Here is a 20,181-nt window from a genome sequence, read left to right on the forward strand (position 1 = left end):
AACAGCGGTCACAGCACTGGAGAGCTGCATGAGGACGTTTGCAGAGAGTGCTGGCAGCTGCGGCCCTTTGTAACCAGGAGTTACAAAGGCTTTCTACAGTCGGGAGGACATGCCAGTCACACTCCAGCCAGTGTAGACCCAGCTCCCAAAGACAAGAGTCCACTGTGCTCACTGGGCCACAGCTGATGCTGGGCATCATGGAATGTCCCTTATACACACCTACTAATGTCTCTAACATAGGAGCAAGGAAGCGGAAAATGCAACAAGCAGAGCCAAATGGAGCTCTTTCTTCAGTGTCCCTCTTGCACCCTCTACTGACTAAGCTTAACATCACACCCGCTGTTAAGTGGCGAATCACAGTTCATACCAAGGAGTAACTAAACCTTCAAGCAGGACATAAACTGGAGTTGGCAGCCTTTCCCTCTGGCTGCCCAGTTCCTTTATAGCATCAGACATGTTTACGCTCCCTTATGACAACTTAACTCTTCAGTCCTACCTAGGAATTTGCAGCTAAGCAAATGAGAAGATGCACAATCCTAACAGTTGGCTATCAACACTAACTGGCTAATTAGTGGCTATATTAATTACTTTTCAAATTTAGGTACACTACACTTAACACTCTATGACCTAAAGAATATGTCATAGCTGGGTGTCCGGTGCATGCCCTTAATCCCAGCACTCAGGAGGCAGAGGCAGGTGGATCTCTGAGTTAGAAGTCAGCCTGGTCTACAGGGTAAGTTCCAGGACATCCAGGAATACACAGAGAAACCTTGTCTTGAAAAACCAAAAAATGCCAGGCAGTGGTGGCGCATGCCTTTAATCCCAGCACTTGGGAGGCAGAGGCAGGTGGATTTCTGAGTTCGAGGCCAGCCTGGTCTACAAAGTGAGTTCCAGGACAGCCAGGGCTACACAGAGAAACCCTGTCTCGAAAAAATACAAAATAGGAACCCCCCCAAACAACAACAACAAAAACAAAAACAAAAAACAAAAAAGTTCTAAAAATCTGTATATAGAATAAAAATTTAAAAAACAAAGATAATATATAAATACATGTAACAAGATAAAATATACAAAGTTAATAGCAGCCTTTACATTTGTAATGGATACATATTATGCTTGAAGACTGTAGCTTCCTTTTCAAGAATGTATTTATTCTCTACCACTGTACTTCAACATTCTGGGCTTCTACAAGCATTTAAAGGACCAACCAGTCCTTAAGTTTAACAAGCAGGGTGGCCTAAATCTTCATTCCTGAGGTCAGATTCCTCAATCACCTCCCCTGTCCCCCCTTTCAGTGCTGCCATGTCCCACCAAGTCACCCAGACTGAGCAAGAGCCAGCCAGAGCGCTACACCCCTACTGCCTCGTGCAGCCACAAGCCAGGTTTTCATGAAATCACAATCATTCCAACCAGTAAGCTGTATTTCTGTCAATTTTTAATCTCCCCCTAGTCTGAGTTCTGTGAGCTACTTGAGCAAAGTAACTGAGTCTGAGGAAAGGGTATGTGTACCTCAACTTACAGCCAGTTGACCAAAATTTAAAAACCACTGGAGCTTCTGAGGTGGGGACAGCATCAGAACTCATCCCTGCCTACCCCCCTTCCTTGTTTTTTTCTGTCCTGTAACTCTGTAGACCAGACTGGCCTCAAACTCACAGAGATCCACCTCCCTCTCCCTCCTGAGTACCGAGACTAAAGGTGTGCGCTACCACAGTTCCAGCCTTCTGGAGACTAAACTGAGAGTGGAATTTTCTGGGAAATCCCAGTACTGGGTCAGTGTCCTCCCGGTTTGCATAAGAAACTATTGTCTTTAATCTAAGGACATGCATTCTGCCTTGGTTTACCATCTGTGACATTTGTCATATACAAGGAAGGGAGTTAAAGATTCATGAAGATTGTTTGTTAGCCTTCTCAAGCGGATCTAATTAATTAGCCATGTTCTCTGTGTTTGGAGATCCCGTTTCCTGCTCCTTTTCCAAGCGGGTGGGAGTGAACACTTGCTGCCCAGCCAGAGCCTGCCTCCAGAAAAGCAAGCTTCGGAACCCGCCATGCTCCTCCTGGTGTGAGAAATTTGCCACACCTCCACCTGCAGCTCCCTCGGCGAGACTAGGGGACAAACAAGTACCAAGTTCTCAGTCCCTCAAACTGCCCATCCTCACGCACATGGCCCTACAGCCTAACTCCCTCTATCTGAATCTCCTTAGTCGTCCTGCAGTGCCTAGTAGCAAGAGTGGAAACCCTAAGTGCATCTAAGTCCCATTTCTAGCTGGAAGTAGAAGCTACTGCAGCAGCTGCTTCCAATGTGTAACTGATTGCCTATTCCCATGTCACTGTCTAGGGTGACTCACTGTCCACTGACATAATTTAAATTTTAGGGTTAGGAAGCTAGCAGATATCAGCAGGCGTGGAGACCCCTCCCCCATGGCACCCTTCTCTGCTAGGATTTCCCACACTAGAGACTGTCCTAAGACTTCTTGGATAAGTCTTTATCCACCTCTGCCCAGCAGGAAAAGAACTACTCAATCCACAAGTGTCTCCCCTCCTTCTCCTTTCATCTGGCTAATTAAAAAAGAAGTAAAAAACCAAAACACAAAAACAAAAAAACAAACCACCACCACCATCAATAACAACAACAAAAAAACCCCCAAACCCTCAAGAATGTTAGCTGGGGCCCGCCAGTGTCTAAAGGTCCTCTACAAACTTGTTTTTCTAGATTCCTGCTCTTCCCCACTTCCAGGCAAAGACTGCCTCCAGGTCACAGAGACAGCTTCACTGAAACTACTGATAACCCATCCATCAGACATGTGTCACAGAATCCCCCCTTCTTCTGAGACTGACAAAAGGGACAGACTGCCATGCTGTGACATGGGCTGAGCGCTCCCCATCATGTTGGTGTCTGTCTGCTCCTCTATGATGTTAGTAACTTTTAATAAATCTCATACATAAAAAGAAGAGAACAAGGCATCGTGAATCATGCGGAAGAAATCTAAAACAGGGAAAGCACCACTCTCCTGCCAAGCTCACTAACAGAGACTATCCTGGGCACACTTTGTAAATGTAAATGGCTTTTGTGTTGCTCAGTTGTTAAATTTAGTTGGAGCAGAAGCAGCGCCGGTTAGTTCCATGGGAACAGCGTCAGTTATGCTCCTGAGGCAGCTGCTGAAGCTTCCCGTGGGTCTGGCACAGGTGCTTTGCGCAGCTGACACCCAGCTGTTATCCGCTGGTGCAGTCATCAGTCAAAATTACCACTGTGACCTGCATTTCCACGGCTCGCTGCACTAAGCAAAGAAACTATTAGGATGGAATTAACAGCACTAAAAATGATGAGTTTTCATAAACATACGCCTCACGTTACCCAGCGACCCTTGCCTCTCTGTTCATCTAGTCAGGAGAGAGACGAAATGCTTCTCTGTATGCGGTCTTATATGGATGCTATGGCTGCTTCCTTTCTGACAGCCCCCAAACTCGAAGCTGTTGGACTATTCACTGACAGGTGACTGGATAAGTTAGTTGTGGGAACACTGTAATAAAAAGAAGCTACTGAGACAGCAGTGTGGCGAAAGCTCCCAGGATCTGAGCAAACAAAGGCAGCTGCCCCCGATGGTGCCCGCTTCCACTTATGTGCAGGGCTAAAATGTGCAAACTAATCCAAGATGAAAGTTAGAACTGGTGACTTTAGACTGGAGTCTTCTGAGGAAAGGGGCAGAGGACACTGTTGGAAAGTAGACTAGATATTCTATTATCTCTTCTAAAGTAGAGACATATGTCTCTGTGTAAATTTATCAAGATGCAGACTTAAGTCTATGTAAATGCTTTCATTTTTAAAAAGGAAAATTTTAGTCTTTAAAGAAGTCAGTATAGTTTCTGGAGTCCAGGGTTGGTAAGGAACTAAGAAGAGAGAGGATGACAGCCTGACCTATGGAGACTATTTCAGAGCAAAAGTAGAGAGCAGCAAAGCTGGGCGTGGTGGAGCACACCTTTGATCCCAGCACTTGGGAGGCAGAGGCAGGCCGATTTCTGAATTCAAGGCCAGCCTGGTCTACAAAGTGAGTTCCAGGACAGCCAGGGCTACACAGAGAAACCCTGTCTCGAAAAAACCAGAAAAAAAAAAAAAAAAAAGTAGAGAGCAGCTAACACGCTGACTTCTTGTTTTGTGTGTACAAAGCTTGGACGCCGTAGCATCTTCTTAGACCCACCCAAACAGTGCGGCCCAGGAGAAACTCTTCCTCCCAGTTCTGCGACATGGCAGACACGAGCCTCACACCAGACTAGAGCAGAAGCCACAGAACACAAGGCATGGGGTAGGAAACCCCACACCAGCGCTGATGCGCTCCTAGCCGGCACCCCTGTGCAACGCTGAGTCCCAGTCTCAGGAGAGCGCTGCCACACACTTTCAGGAGTTTCTTTTTATATATAAACAAACTGGATTTTATTTAAAATATAAGGGGGTGTTATCCATTTTGGTTAATAAAGTTGGCCTGTAGTGTTTTAACAGGATTTAGTGCGATCACACAGACTGGCATGCCAAGGGCATTCTGAAAGCTAAATGCAAGAATGAAGAGATTGCTCAGTTTGTGTGGCTGAAACATTCATTACACCCAGCAATTTCCCTCCCTTTCTCTACAAACCCTCAGGCAATACTACAGTTGCATCTGGCAGTTCAAGTTTCAGCATTTCAATGCAGAAGGGTTGAGAAGCTGGGGGGGAAAAAAGCATGAATTGCAAACTGTAACTGACAGAGGCAGCTGCCACTTGTGGCAGACCAGAGAGTCGACTGGGTCAGTTTTTTTCTTCACAGTTGCCCTGACATCTTCCCAAGTAGACTGTGGTCACTACATTCTTGAGAAAATGTGCCCAAGACTCAGGATGGAGAAGGCTGAAGAGCAGAATATACTGTGCATCACTCCTAAGTGGTACATGTGACTAAGACCAAACAGAGACCATGGATAGCCTGCAAACTGGGGCAAGTAGAAAAGTAGAGGATGGTACCACGGGCACTGGAGAGCACCCATTTCCTCCTGTCCAGCGCAGCACCCTGAGCGATAGCACCTGTTGCCCTCCCTGGCAACAAATCACAGCAAACACATGCCAAGCTGCTCAGCATGTCTGATTTGCCCGCTGTCTACCGAGCAGTACATGCAGGACACAAACAGGCAGTACCAAGGAGTAGTACATTGTAGTTATCACAGGTCTGTTCTCTCTCTCTCTCCAACCTTCCCGCCCCACTCCTTGAGTCTTGGCACAGGCTCTCAGGGAGCAGGCCTTTCCTGCTAAGAGCTTCAGGCTCATCTCTAGCTGCCTCACCAGGTTCTTAGTTGAGACCACAGAAATTCTCCACTGTACCTGACTGGAGGCGGGGAAAACCACCTTCTGAAATGCACCCCGAATGCTCTGTTCTTCACAAGACAAATCCAGGAGCCTATGCAAGAGCCTAAACTAGTGGGGTTAAGTGACCTGAAAAGGGGGTTCACTCCAGTCACCCTGCTCACTTACAGGGTAAAAACTCAGAGGCACTAGTGAGGCTCACAGTTGAGAGCAGCAGTTCACTGGACGACAGGGATCAGGTGCTAGAACAGGGAGACTCACTGGAAGAGGGAAGAGACTTCAGAACAGAGATGCCACACAAGGTTCCCAGCGTTTCCTTCCTTCTGCCTACCACTGACCACTATGTCACTATAGTTCTGCTTCCCAGATTTACTTTTGTCAAGAAATGTCCACTTTTCAATAAAAAACAGACTGCAAGGCGCAGTAAAAATGAAACACCATAGTTGAGACAAGAAACCGACTCAGGTATGATAAGACAATTGTAGTTGAACAGATGGGATTTAAAATAGAGTCACATGCAAAAGGCTTAGTGGGAAGGGGGTGGAGGATAAAAATTCTAAAAAGTAATAAAACAGGACTCAATGCCACAATTAGAAATACTACAAAAGAAGCAAAGACTGCCTTTGTGGGCATAGAGCTAAAACTCAAGCTTCTTGAGGAAATCTCCGAGCTCACACATGTTTTAGTAGAGACTTCAATGCTAATAATAAAAAAGGACAGAAAAACAAGGGAAAGAATAGCTAACTACAGAAGAATTATAAAAGGATTAAAATAGGAGATACAGATTCAATACACAAGTCTGTAAAGCAACTTGTGAGTCAGCCCTCTCCTCCCTCATATGATCCCAGGGATAAGACGCTTGGTGTCCTTCTTGGCACAAGTGTCTTTGCTGGCTGAGCCATCTCACATCTCTGAGAGATGCCCAAGCCTTACATACTTAGAAGTCCAAGGAGGCCAGGGAAATTAACAGCTAGAAGTCTAAAGAATGGAAAAATTCATTTCTCCTATTGCCTACTTCAGGAAAGGTAAGACTGGGTTTTACGTTTAGCCAAGTCCTGCTTTTGAGGACAAAAGTCAACACTCTTCCAAGAAATGTAACAAAAATGGAGTCTTTCTGGCTCCCCCTTCATGTCACCTGTGTCCTGCGATTCCCCTCTCCAGCTCCTGGCCAGTCCACCGTGATCCCTTTACACTTTCCTGGTTTTTGTGGTTACTCTGAATCACATATCACATCTGAGGACTTGGAGCTAGGAACTACAGATGAGAGAGAAAGCGTGCTGATTGTCCTTCTGGGTCTGGGTTACCTCATTCAATACCATCTGTTAAAAGTCCATGAGCTAAACAGTTTACAGCTGAACAGTATTCACTTGTGTAAATGGAATGAATGTTCATTATCCACTCATCTGCTCAAGGACATTTAGACTGTTTCTATTTCCTGGCTATAATAAATAGGGTGGAGGAAGGACAAATAACACCCAACTCACTGATAAAGCCTCACGGAATAGCACTATTTTATATTCACCTAAAATTATACTATATGCAATACATGTAAATGTATGTATATACATATCATATATATGTATCTTATTACACACACGTATATGTATGTGTATGTATATATATATATCTTAAAGGGAGTTACACCACTTGGGTTGACAATGCTCCTGAGTAGTAGGCATGAGAAGCCTTCTTTCAAATGAGTGGCAGGGTAGTCAGGAGAAGTGATCAAATCAATATGGACTATCGATGTAGTAGTCCTTGGCTACCCTCTTGGCTACTAGATCCCTAGTGCTAAAGACACCACACACTTTTTTTTTTTTTTTTTTTTTTTTTGGTTTTTTGAGACAGGGTTTCTCTGTATAGTCCTGGCTGTCCTGGAACTCACTTTGTAGACCAGGCTGGCCTCGAACTCAGAAATCCGCCTGCCTCTGCCTCCCAAGTGCTGGGATTAAAGGCGTGTGCCACCACGCCCGGCGACACCACACACTTAAGAAGCAGGTCTCAAATAATTCAAGCTGGATCAGGTCTGAAAGCCTCCTTCCTTCCCTCGGTCTCTATCGTATCGTACTAGAAAATACCATGCAAGCTGCCAGTAGAAGGCAGCAACTGAACAGGCCTGCCTACTGCAACACTACAAATTGCGACAATGAGCAAGCAATGTGGCAAACTTTCTGTAAGGCTGTAATAAGTGGCACTCACATGGTGACCAACAGAGCCATCTAGTCAGATTTAAGGCCTCTCAGCAGGAGAAAAATCCCAATTGCTACTGGAAACATAGCCAGTTTTCCAGGGTTAGTGAGGTCATGGGCCCTAGAAAACAATTACGACCACCACCTTGCTAGATCAACACAATTCCTTACTACATTACATTCTAAATCCTAACCTGAGACCCACAGATAACTGGGTCAGAGAAGCCCGTCTGTGCAGCAAATGCAGACTGTTTTAGAAAATCACAAGTGGATATAATGCAGAGATCAACCAGTTGTAGGAAGCCCAGCCTAATGGATACATCTATTTACACATCACATCTCCCCAATCTATGGCTCAGAGAACACTGAGGACGAGGAGACGGGAAGGTTCTAAGAGCTAAAAACCAGAAAGTCAGCTGTGAAATGGCATCTCCTAACAGAATGCATCAACAGCACAGGATCAGTGGCAGTGTCAAAGAACACACTTAAGTGGAAGAGGGAAGTCCCATCCCTACACAATGGCAGGTAACAACTGCTGGGAAGAACAACTGCTCTCTCAGGGATGAGCCCTCTTACTGGATGCCCAAGGCAAGTGGTCAGCCTAAAACCATTTACACACAAAGAATAAGACCCAGCAAGTTGTATGTGTGTGTGTGTGTTGTGCATGTGTATTTAACAGTGATAAACAAAAGAGAGCTATCAATTTGAGAGTGGGGGGGGGCATGGGAGGGACTGGAGGGAGGAAAGGGAAGGCATAAAGTGATGTAATTCTACTTCAATTAAAAATATTTTTAAAATTGCCGGGCGTGGTGGTGCACGCCTTTAATCCCAGCACTCGGGAGGCAGAGGCAGGCAGATTTCTGAGTTCGAGGCCAGCCTGGTCTACAAAGTGAGTTCCAGGACAGCCAGGGCTATACAGAGAAACCCTGTCTCGAAAAACCAAAAAAAAAAAAATTTTAAAGCCGGGCGGTGGTGGCGCACGACTTTAATCCCAGCACTTGGGAGGCAGAGGCAAGCGGATTTCTGAGTTTGAGGCCAGCCTGGTCTACAGAGTGAGTTCCAGGACAGCCAGGGTTACACAGAGAAACCCTGTCTCAAAAAAGCCAAAAACCAAACCAAACCAAACCAAAAAAAAAAATTTATACACACATATCTATAAACACACACACACATACATATATACAAGTCTAGCATCTTGACAATGTAGTAGTCACCATGTCCACAACACAGTCAAAAGTACTAGACATCAAAGATACAGGAAGACTAAACAAGAAGAAAACAAATCTGAGAAAATGACTCAGAAGACAATATAGAGTCTGGAACTATGAGAGGACTTTTTTTTTTTTTTTCTTTTTTTTTTTTTTTTTGGTTTTTCGAGACAGGGTTTCTCTGTGTAGTCCTGGCTGTCCTGGAACTCACTCTGTAGACCAGGCTGGCCTCGAACTCAGAAATCCGCCTGCCTCTGCCTCCCAAGTGCTGGGATTAAAGGCGTGCACCACCACCGCCCGGCCTGAGAGGACTTTTAAACTTGAAGATTTATCATTTCACCATTTCCCATGTATGACACCCATCTGCCATATACTGACTGTAGTAGCATGCAGCGTATCTTCAGTATCACGCAGCCTTCCCCACTACGTCCACACAGCTCTCACCATTCTGAATACATTTGCTTTCCCCTATTACACATCACTCCACTTCTCCCATCCCAGGCTCTGATAAGCTCTAAGCTAACTCCCAAATTCTCATATTCTAGGAACTTATTTCAATAAGTGAAAGTATATAAACTTAGCTTTCTGTGTTTGGCTTTCTTCACTTAGTATAATGTTTTCAAAGACCCTCCATGTTGTAACATGTACCAGGATTTCATCTCTTATTGTTTTTTTTTTTTTAAAGATTTATTTATTTATATGTAAGTACACTGTAGCTGTCTTCAGACACTCCAGAAGAGGGAGTCAGATCTCGTTAAGGATGGTTGTGAGCCACCATGTGGTTGCTGGGATTTGAACTCCGGACCTTTGGAAGAGCAGTCGGGTGCTCTTACCCACTGAGCCATCTCCCCAGCCCCATCTCTTATTGTTAAATAATATCCCATTGTTAAGTACAGACTGGAGTTTAGTCTGATGATGGGTTGTATCAAAGAGACCTTGGCTTGTCTGTCACCACCAAACTTGCTCTGTTGTCTAGGCTGGCCTTGAACTCTCAGATATCTGCCTAAAGGCGTGTGCCACCATGCCCAGCCCACCACTAAGATTTTTAACCAAGTTTTCGTATGTTGCCGTTGAGTCTGTTTCTTTAGTGAGGGAAGGCAGCCAGAGGGAGATGATGTTGGATAAGGTTTCTCTCCAGTATGAATTTTCTCGCGCTCAGTAAGATTTGATTTCTGGCTGAAGGCTTTCCCAGTTACTGTACATGCATAGATTTCTCACCGGTATGAGTTCACTGATGTCTGATGAGGTTTGACAACTGAATAAAAGCTTTCCCACACTCAGTACATTCATAAGCATTCTCTCCAGTATGAATTTTCCTAGCACTTAGGTGGGAGAGGCAGGTGCATCTATGGAGCACATGCGCCAAAGAGGCTCAGAAGCAAGCAGATGCAGAAGGACTCAGGTTAACAAGAAAGTAGGAGCGATTTGAATGTTTATATATCGAATGCTGAGACACTCTCTGGGAACTGAGCTCAACATTAAATAACTGTTGAGTCTCAACAGTTCAGAGCCCTCAGATGAAAGGAAAAGAAAAAAAAAAAGAGTTCTACAGTTCTGGAGGTATTAAAGGTAATATTCCCACACTGCCATTTCTAGAGCTAAGCATCATATGAGATGAGCACAGATATATCAGGTAGGCACACAAAAGCAAAGTGTCCATATGTAACTTAAAATTGTTAGGGGAGCTGGGCAGTGGTGGCGCACGCCTTTAATCCTAGCACTTGGGAGGCAGAGGCAGGCGGATTTCTGAGTTCGAGGCCAGCCTGGTCAGGACAGCCAGGACTACACAGAGAAACCCTGTCTTGAAAAAAACAATTGTTCAGGGGAGATCTCCTATGACCTGAACCTGAACTGTGAGGTGTCATGGGAGGACCAGGGATGTGAACATAAAGAAGACACAAAGCTGGTGTGAGGAGGACTGCATAAGCTATGGGCATAAGCTATGGACCATGTCAGCACATACACTATGCAGCAGGGCATCTTATATACTGTTTGCCAGTCGGCAGACAGCTGTCACACAACGCCATGAAGTCAGCAGGAAGCTTATCATGAAATGTTGCACAGAGGACCATGGGCACAGAGGAAGCACACCAGGGGAAGAGTCTCTGTTTCCAGGAAGTGACACCTCCCTTGAGACCCTGGGCCCCACCCCAGCCCTAGTCAGGTCTTCCCACAGGCAAGGACATAGATATTAATGTTCCCTTTATCCTTCCAACAGAGCCTCTGAAGAAGTTTTCAATTGGCCTGGCCCCTAACAGTCCAGAGGAAGTTGAGAAAAGAAGTCATGCAAAAAACATTTTCTAAGACAAGAAGAAATGAAAAGTGACTGAGACTTAAAGAAAAATCCAAATCTGGAGAAGAGGACAGAGGAAAGCTACTTCCAAGAAGGGTGTTTCATGGGATCAACAGAGCAGAGGTCCCCTGGATTCAATATGGTGGTCTATCAGACATGTCTCACTCTACAAATAGAAAGAACAGGATAGAAAATACATCCTCAGTGAAGCTTTAACTCTAGAATATAAGCAAAGAGTAGCAAATGGATCGGTTAAGGGAGAGAAGTGCAGACGTCAAGACTTATTTCTTCTCTCAGATAAGATTTCTAGGAAACAGACACACACTTTCCAAGCCTGAGGTCCAGGTGTGTTGGCACAGCAGAAGGCACCTAGCTGGCTTCACGTGGTCCTGACAAACGGCAAGGGAGGAGCAACTGAGTAAGCAGAGGCAAGCAAACCTACTCTGGAAAACGCACTGTTGGCACAGGAGGGTGGGAGAGACCTGAAGATAAAGGAATCGTGAAGATGACAGTCCCATCAGCTTGGGACAACAACATTGAACCTGATGGCATGGTCAGTGTAAGGCACAAAGATTTCCTATTAACTCAGAATATTTTTTTCTCTTTGTAGTGGGTCCCAGAGAAAATACCCCTAAAATGAGACTCCTGAAACAAAGACAATCAGAAAAGCATGCTATCAATGACAGTATAAAAGCAAAATCCAAAAGAAACGTTAGGCTGACAGAGGTGTTTGGTGGTAGAGTATTTGCCTAGAATGCACAAGTTGGGGAGGGGGGGGGTGTGATTCCTAACACTGGAAACAAAACAAACAGACGTACAGAAGGAAGGAAAAGAATCCACAAGTCTAAAGGAAATAGCGATCATAGCAGGCAGCATTTCTAAAGCTTTAAAGAACATTCAACAAAGCAACGCCCCACATGTGAATCCCTGACTACTTGTGTGGACAAGCAGACCACGCAAGTTATGAGGAGAAAGGACCAGGCTTCTTTCCCAACAATATTTAAAAGTGGAAAGTAACAGAACTGACTAAAGCTCACAAGACACGACCCACAATAAACCTTTGGGAAAGAAAACAAGGCTTAAGAATTAGATATAGTCAACTGTATTAAACGTAATAATTTAGAAAGGTATATTCTTTATATGTTTAATGTTTGTGTATACTGGAGTGTATATGTATGTGCATTTGGCACCCGAGAGGCTAGAAGAGGGTCTCAGAAGCCCTGGGACTGGATTACAGTGGTTGTGAGCGGCCACATGTGGTGCTAGGACAAACCCTGGTCCTCTGAAGAAGGCAAGTGCTGTTAACTGCTGAGCCATCTTTCAGTACTCAAAGATATTTTCTTCCATACAAAATCATTTATGGGCTGGGGATGTGGCTCAGTCGGTAGAGTGCTTGCCCAGCATGCACAAATTCCTGGGTTTGAAATCCAGCGTCACATAAACCCAGCACTTGAGAGGTAGAGAGACAGAGGGATCAGAAGTTCAAGAGATTTCAAGGACAGGATGGTCTCTCTAGAGATCCAACCTTAAAACAAAAAACCCAAAAACCTATCCAACACAAACATACAACAAACAGAAACCCACTAAGTAAGTTCCATGCACATAGGCTTTGTTTTGTATATTATTACATGCCCATGCCTCAAACAGTAGTTTATTTTTTACTGCTATTACTACAAATGGACATTCTTCCTTTCTTTTTTTTTTAATGATTTATTTATTATATGTAAGTACACTGTAGCTATCTTTAGACACACCAGAAGGTGTCAGATCTCATTACAGATGGTTGTGAGCCACCATGTGGTTGCTGGGATTTGAACTCAGGACCTTTGGAAAAGCAGTCAGTGCTCTTAACCGCTGAGCCATCTCTTCAGCCTGACATACTTACTTACTTACTTTCTTTCTTTCTTTCTTTCTTTCTTTCTTTCTTTCTTTCTTTCTTTCTTTCTTTTCTTTCTGGTTTTTCAAGACAGGGTTTCTCTGTATAGCCCTAGCTGACCTCAAACTCAGAAATCCGCCTGCCTCTGCCTCCCAAGTGCTGGGATTAAAGGCGAGCGCCACGACCGCCCGGCTACCGTTCAATTCTTAAAGAACTTGTTTTTCTTTCTTTTCTAATACTCAGGCAAACTTAAATAACATACAAATGTAAAAAAGAGAACTTAGCTCCATTTCTCAAAGTAGAAAGAAAACAAACAAACAAACAGGGAACTTGGCAAACTTACACCTACATCCAGTATAGTCCTAAGAAAAATTCAGCATGATTCTTCCAAATAAGACAGTTAAATCTAAAACACATATGGCAAAATAAACAGGAGAGCTCTGGAAACAAGGGAGTGAATACAGCTGGGGGGAGGGGGGGAACAAAGTGTGAGGGATGAAGGACACTTTTAAAATGTATTTTTGGATGGTTTGTATTTTGTAACCTAGTAGGCATACGAGGAAGATGTGGATAAGTAGGAAGAAGATACCACAGTATTTTCTAAGGCAGGAACATAACCTTCAAAACCGCGGGACTTGTGAGGCCGGTGACGTACAGTGGAAAGGGCCACTTATTATAAAACACAAGGTGAAGCTTTTCAGAGTGCAGTGAAGCCAAGAACTAAAGGAATCCCAAGTATGAACTGAGGCCACAGTCCACAGAACGCTGACCATATAAGAAGATAAACTGTGGCCCTGAGAGAGGTAGGTGCAGGGATCATAGAAAGGGACAAGGTGAGCTGGACACACACGGGAAGAGGAGTGTCCTGAAATCACAGGGGCTCTGCCCTTTAAAGTATGAAAAAGGAGCACAGCTCCAATAGGGCAGAGACATTGCTAGAATAGAAATGTCACACAATCAATCTGACATGTGGCATGTCACATACACATCTGTCATTTAGAAGACTAGGACCTTTAACACAGTCTTGGGAAATGAGGAACGGAGCCCTTACTGAACTCTGTCACGTGGCTCTCTCATTAAGAGCCACTTCTCACTTATTCACCTGGAGAGCGTCTCCAAAACATCTCTTCCTCCAGCACCCATGGCTCCTCTGCTTGTTCCAACTTGAAGATCACATCTGGTTTGGTGACTTGACAACCTGGTTCAGGAAACAGGAAAGACCACCATGCATGTTAATGCTGGCGACAATCCACAGATCTGAGGCTGAATCCTGGGGTCTTGAGGACTTGGGAAGGAGAATCAAGGAACTGACACAGTGACACAGTAATCAGTATCTACCCTCAGGGCTGGAGCATACACAATCATGAGGGAAGGCCAGGCCCATCCAGCAAGCTAGGAATGAAAAGGAGTTCCATGGGAACTGGAAAGCTCTCCTTACCCACGGTTACTAGGTTGCTGTAGGTCTCCAGCATCACATCTCGGTACAAATCCCTCTGAGCAGGCTTCATCTGCTGCCATTCTTCCTGTGTGAGGTCCACAGCCACATCCTTGAATGTCACTGTTCTCTATACATATAAAAAAAAATTCCCAATTAATCTCAAGTCATCAAAATTAGGGCCTATGATCAAAATAAGTAGGAAATTAACTTGGCTAGTAACCAAGGGCCAGTCTTCATATTTACCAAGTTTCACATATATAGAAGGGGCACTACACGACAGTGAAAATATCCTCTAGGAGTATGTGAACCAAGTCAGCAAGCATTCCTTCATGCTGTCTTTAGCTGACTGGGGGCAGTGGTCACTGAGTTTTAATGTGAGCTCAGGCTGACAGGCACTGAGGTATTGAAGTCAGTGGGAAAGGGAGCAGGGCAGAGTTAGGAGGAAGAGAGGCGTGCATATCTGAAAAGGCAAGCTTGAGATTTCTACTGGACTTCCAGGTAAGACGTCCTGTATGCAGCCAGACACATGAAGTAAGGAGCAGAGTGCAGGCCACCAGTCTAAAACTGGGAGATAAATCCACAGTGGCGAGCGGGAACCGTTATCGAGAACATAAAATATTGCTGGTAACTAGACTAGAGAGGACCAAGTTGAACATCAAAGAAAGATTCAGGTTTTTATTTATTTATTTATTTAGTTTTTTGTTTGTTTTGAGACAGGGTTTCTCTGTGTCGTCCTGGCTGTCCTGGAACTCACTCTGTAGACCAGGCTGGCCTCGAACTCAGAAATCCACCTGCCTCTGCCTCCCGAGTGCTGGGATTAAAGGCGTGAGCCACCACTCCCAGCCAGGTTTTTATTTTCGACCAACAAATTAGAATAGTATGGTAATAGCATAGTGGAAATAAAAAAAAAAAACAAAAACCCAATGAGGTATTTCTGGAAAACTGTGTGATGTGATGACTACTGCTTGCTTTAAAATTGTTTAAAAGTCTGCGGCAGTGGCACTCGCCCTTAATGCTGGCCTGTGACAGCCTTGTGAAAGGGCTGAATTACTTTTAGATACAGTACTCTGGCCTTTCAAATCGACAACAGTAATACCTTCTCATAGCCTTGTTAGAACATTTTAAAAACTTAACTTGGGCCCGGCGTGGTGGCGCATGCCTTTAATCCCAGCACTTGGGAGGCAGAGGCAGGTGGATTTCTGAGTTCGAGGCCAGCCTGGTCTACAGAGTGAGTTCCAGGACAGCCAGGGCTACACAGAGAAACCCTGTCTCGAAAAAAAACAAAAAGAAAAAAGTTAACATGGCACTGGGTGTGGCTCTCCACGCCTTTCATCCCAGCTGTCAGGAAACAGACACAGGTGGGTCTCTGGGAGTTCCAAGCCAACTAAACCTACCCAGCAAAACTGTCTCAAAACCAAATGAAGTTACTATGCCAAGAGAATATCACACCAATACTGACACTGCCCTGGCTTTACCACCATCCCCGTGTATTAAGGTGAGATAAAGCAACGTAGGGTTCCAGCGCAAGCAACGTGGCTGCAGAGCCACAGGCTTCCCCCAGCATGCTATACTTGCTTTCCAAATCAGTGGAAGGATCTCCAACTGCCACAAATAACCCAGCTTAAGACAGACAACTGTACACATGAGAACTCTGGGACCCAAAACCCTTTCTACTGCTGAGGTTTAATGGAAAACATGTGGCAAACATTCGTAGGAAAAGAAGAGACCAAACAGTCAAAAGCTGACTACATGTGAGGCCAAGATGAAGACCAGTCTGGACAATATAGGGAAACCTGGTCTCAAAAAAGAAAAAGAAAAAAAAAAGAGGAGGAGGGAATCACCAAAAAGCAGCAACCAAAACCCTTCAGCTGGGGCTAGAGAAACAGCTCAGCAGTTAAGAGCACTGACTGTTCTTCAGAGGACCCAGGTTCAATTCCCAGCACCACATGGTGATGCACAGATACACATTGAGGCAAAATAATCACAGATATAAAAATAATAAATAAGATGTTCAAGAAAAAAAAACTTGAGTGCAAATACTTGGTATTTAAGACTGATAATGAGGGCTGGAGAGATGGCTCAGTGGTTAAGAACACTGACTGCTCTTCCAGAGGTCCCGAGTTCAATTCCCAGCAACCACATGGTGGCTCACAACCATCTATAAAGAGATACACCCTCTTCTGGTGTGTCTAAAGACAGCTACAGTGTACTTACATATAATAATAAATAAATCTTTGGGTTGGAGTGAGCGGGGTTGGAGCTAGCAGAGGTCCTGAGTTCAATTCACAGCAACCACATGATAGTTCACAACCATCTATACAGCTACAGTGCACTCATATATATAAAATAAATAAATCTTTAAAAAAAGAAAGTTTAAACCGGGCAGTGGTGGTGCACGCCTTTAATCCTAGCACTTAGGAGGCAGAGGCAGGTGGATTTCTTAGTGTGAACCAGCCTGGTCTATAGAGTTCCAGGACAGCCAGGACTACACAGAGAAACCCTGTCTTGAAGAAAAAAAAAGTTTAAATTAAACGTATGACTCACGAATTCCATTCCTAGACACACACACTGAACTATGTCATGTAAAGACTTGTACTCAAGGGGCTAGAGAGATGGCTCAACAGTTAAGAGCACTGGCTGCTCTTCCAGAGGACCCGGGTTCAATTCCCAACACCCACATGGTAGCTCACAACTGTCTGTAACTCACACCCTCAGGATTATGCATAATAGTCACAATATGAAAGCAGCCAAAAGTGGTGGCATGTGCCTACAGTACAGCACTTATGAGGCTGAGCAGGAGAGTGCAAGTGAATTCAGGCCAGTCTGGGCCACACAGTGAGAGCTTATCTAAAACAAAGATGGAAATGACTCTAATGTCTACTAGTCCACAGAATACATGTGGTATATACACACAATAGAGCATTAGAAACTTTTATGAGGGATGAGGGTGCATGCATGTGTTCTTATGTATGTGGGCTTACACATGTGTGTGTGCATGCACACAGAGGCCAAAGGTAATGTCTGGTGTTGTTCTCCTGAATGCAGAGCTCACTGGTTTCAGCTAGTCTAGCGAGCCTGCTTACTCCTGGGATGCCTGGTCTCTGATGCCTGAGTGCTGGAGTTACAGGTAGCCGCCATTCCTGTCCAGTTTTACACGACCTGCTTTATCTACTGAGCTGTCTCCTAGTACCTATTATTTACAAGTTAAAAAAAAAAAAAGGACTAGAGACTAAAGATGGCTCAGTTGGCAAGCATGGGGAACTGAATTTGGATCCCCAGCACTCATGAAAATATCCAGAACCAGCCCAAACCACTAATCTCCGAAAATAGGGAAACAGATGAAGGCGACCCTGGGCTTGCTGACCAGGCAGTCTAGATCTAGACTTGCAGGAAAGTGAGGGAGCCTGTCTCAAAAACACGGTGAGATGCTGAGCATGGAGGTACACTCCTTTAATCCCAGCACTTGGAAGAGCCAGATGGGCCCTGTGAGTTTAAAGCTAGCCTGGCTTATACAGTGTTTCGGGCCAGCCACAAATACATAATGAGACCCTGTCTCGGAAGGAAGGAAGGAAGGAAGGAAGGAAGGAAGGAAGGAAGGAAGGAAGGAGGGAGGGAGGGAGGGAGGGAGGGAGGGAGGGAAGGAAGGAAGGAAGGAAGGAAGGAAAATAGAAAGTAAAGAAAAATGGTGAAGAGCAACTGAGGAAGACATCTGGTGTCCCTTCTGGCCTCTATAGATATATGCACACACATGCAAGCTATGTTTACACAGTCAAAAACCACAAAATGAAATGCTGATACAAGCTGCAACACAAATGAACCTTGAGTTATATATGATTCCATTTAAGGGAGGTTGTATAACAGGCACACAGTTCTACTCAGAAAGACTTATGATTGCCAACATTCCTCCCAGAAAGGAAGTGGAAGTGAGAGGTAATGAATACAGGGTTTCTTTCTAGGGAATGAAAATGTTCTAACAATATGGCTATGGCTATGAATACAATTGAAAAAAATAGTGAATACCTGAGGAAAATTTATGATGCAACTTATAGTTCAAAGTTCTTTTTTTTTTAGGATTCTTTAAATCTCAACATGAAATAATCTCCTGAGCTGGGATGCAGCTGAGTGGACAGTCCTTCCTACCATGCATGAAGACTTGGATTCTCAGGCCTGCAAAAGCTAATTTCGTGTGTTACTGTGATGAACTGAATACTAAACTTACTTCACACACTGCTTGTCCCTCATGTCCCATCTGCCAGTGTGGGCTTGTCCAAGCCATTTGCTGAGGCAAATGAATGTTAGTACACGGGCAAGCAAATGCTAAGCCATGCTTCTGCTCTCTGTGTACTCTAGCATGCAACAAAGAGGCTGGCCCCAGGAGCTGCAGCCTAGTCACATGCACATCACGAGCTCCACACACAGCACAGCTGAGCTCGCTGCACAGCACACATCAACCCCAAAGCAGAGCTGCCCAAGTAGTTACCTAGGGGACCCCAGGAAGGACAGTTAGTTTTGTCATGTCTCTTAAAAAACAAAGCACGAAAGGGTTACTGACACATTTCGAGCTGAAAACCCAGTCTCACGGTAGGAAGATACTCAACCGAAGCAGGACGTAGATGTCTTACTGGTTAATGATGCCATGGATTCTGACATGGTGAGCCAAATCCTGGCTTCACATTTATTGTGCAACCCTGACTAATATGGAAATTGAGCCTCTCTATTTTCTCATCTGTAAAGTAGCACTGACGGTTTTAGAAATGGACACCCGTACAATATAAACTATAAAAAAGTATTAAACAGAGCCAAACCATTCTTTCCCAGTGGCTCATCTAGTTAAGTCCCATACAAAAACAAAATAAAAATTGTAACTGACAAAAAAGAAGAGCCAAATGACAGGAAAACGTAAAAACAAAACTAAACAGCCTGCCCTCAGACTTGCTTTCCAGTCAGGGATAACCTTGACTTTCTGATCCTCCTGCCTCTGCTGTCCAGATGCTGGGAAATAAACGTCTGCGTCCACACCCAGTTCACGCAATAGTGCTGGGGACCTAACCAGGCTCTGTGCATCCTCTGAGAGCATGCTATCAGCTGAGCTACACCCAGCCTCACTGTATAAAGTATAATCAGTGCTTTACAGTTTACTCCATTTTCTTTTTTCTTTTTTCTTTTCTTTTTCGAGACAGGGTTTCTCTGTGTAGCCCTGGCTGTCCTGGAACTCACTTTGTAGACCAGGCTGGCCTCGAACTCAGAAATCCACCTGCCTCTGCCTCCCAAGTGCTGGGATTAAAGGTGTGCGCCACCACGCTCAGCTTTACTCCATTTTCTTAATGTGTTAACTATAAATGCTGGCTGACAGCATTTTATACAAGTTCTTTCATTAAGGTCTCGTAAGTATTAAACCAAAGGCTTTTAAAAATCCACACATTACTCCCCACTTCTAGCCATTCTGAATGATATTTTAGTTTTCAAAAATATTCTAGACTTGGTTTGAATATATATATAATTCTAATAATATTTATAGTCTTAATTGGCAGAATTATCTGAAGATTACTTTTTAAAAGTATTCATATTGTTTTGGGTCTCAGAAATATTATATAATTTGTTTTCTTCCACATGATACACCAGGTCCAGCTGAAGGCTGGGATGAGGGACGTGCCCACCCTTCCTGGCCTGCGCTGTGTCAGCTCAGTGTCCTGTCTCCGCACCCTCCCTTCTGTCTTTCTTACTCATGCACCTAGGCACATAGAACTGAGAGCAAACAACGCAGCAGCATGAGCTGCCCAGTTCCGCCTCTGACGTCAGGGGAAATGTATATAGTTTTCACCAATAAAGAAGGTATTGGCTTTTAGTTTATTGTG

The 20,181-nt window shown here is 44.4% G+C and overlaps 1 protein-coding gene across 3 annotated transcripts in view; it reads right to left on the reverse strand.

Annotated features, from left to right (window-relative positions):
* Positions 1–20,181, reverse strand: part of LOC110297680 (zinc finger protein 568) — a 42,659-nt gene that overhangs the window by 14,507 nt on the left and 7,971 nt on the right. For all 3 annotated transcript variants that reach the window (XM_021166586.3, XM_029479699.2, XM_029479700.2), the window contains 2 exons: positions 14,327–14,453; positions 13,991–14,086 (listed from right to left, as the gene is read on the reverse strand). In XM_021166586.3, coding sequence (XP_021022245.1) covers positions 13,991–14,086; positions 14,327–14,453 — 223 coding nt within the window. The remainder of the gene's footprint in view (positions 1–13,990; positions 14,087–14,326; positions 14,454–20,181) is intronic.

The sequence above is a fragment of the Mus caroli genome, unplaced genomic scaffold, assembly GCF_978045245.1.
Source record: "Mus caroli unplaced genomic scaffold, Mus_caroli_1 scaffold_8, whole genome shotgun sequence".
NCBI lineage: Eukaryota > Metazoa > Chordata > Mammalia > Rodentia > Muridae > Mus > Mus caroli.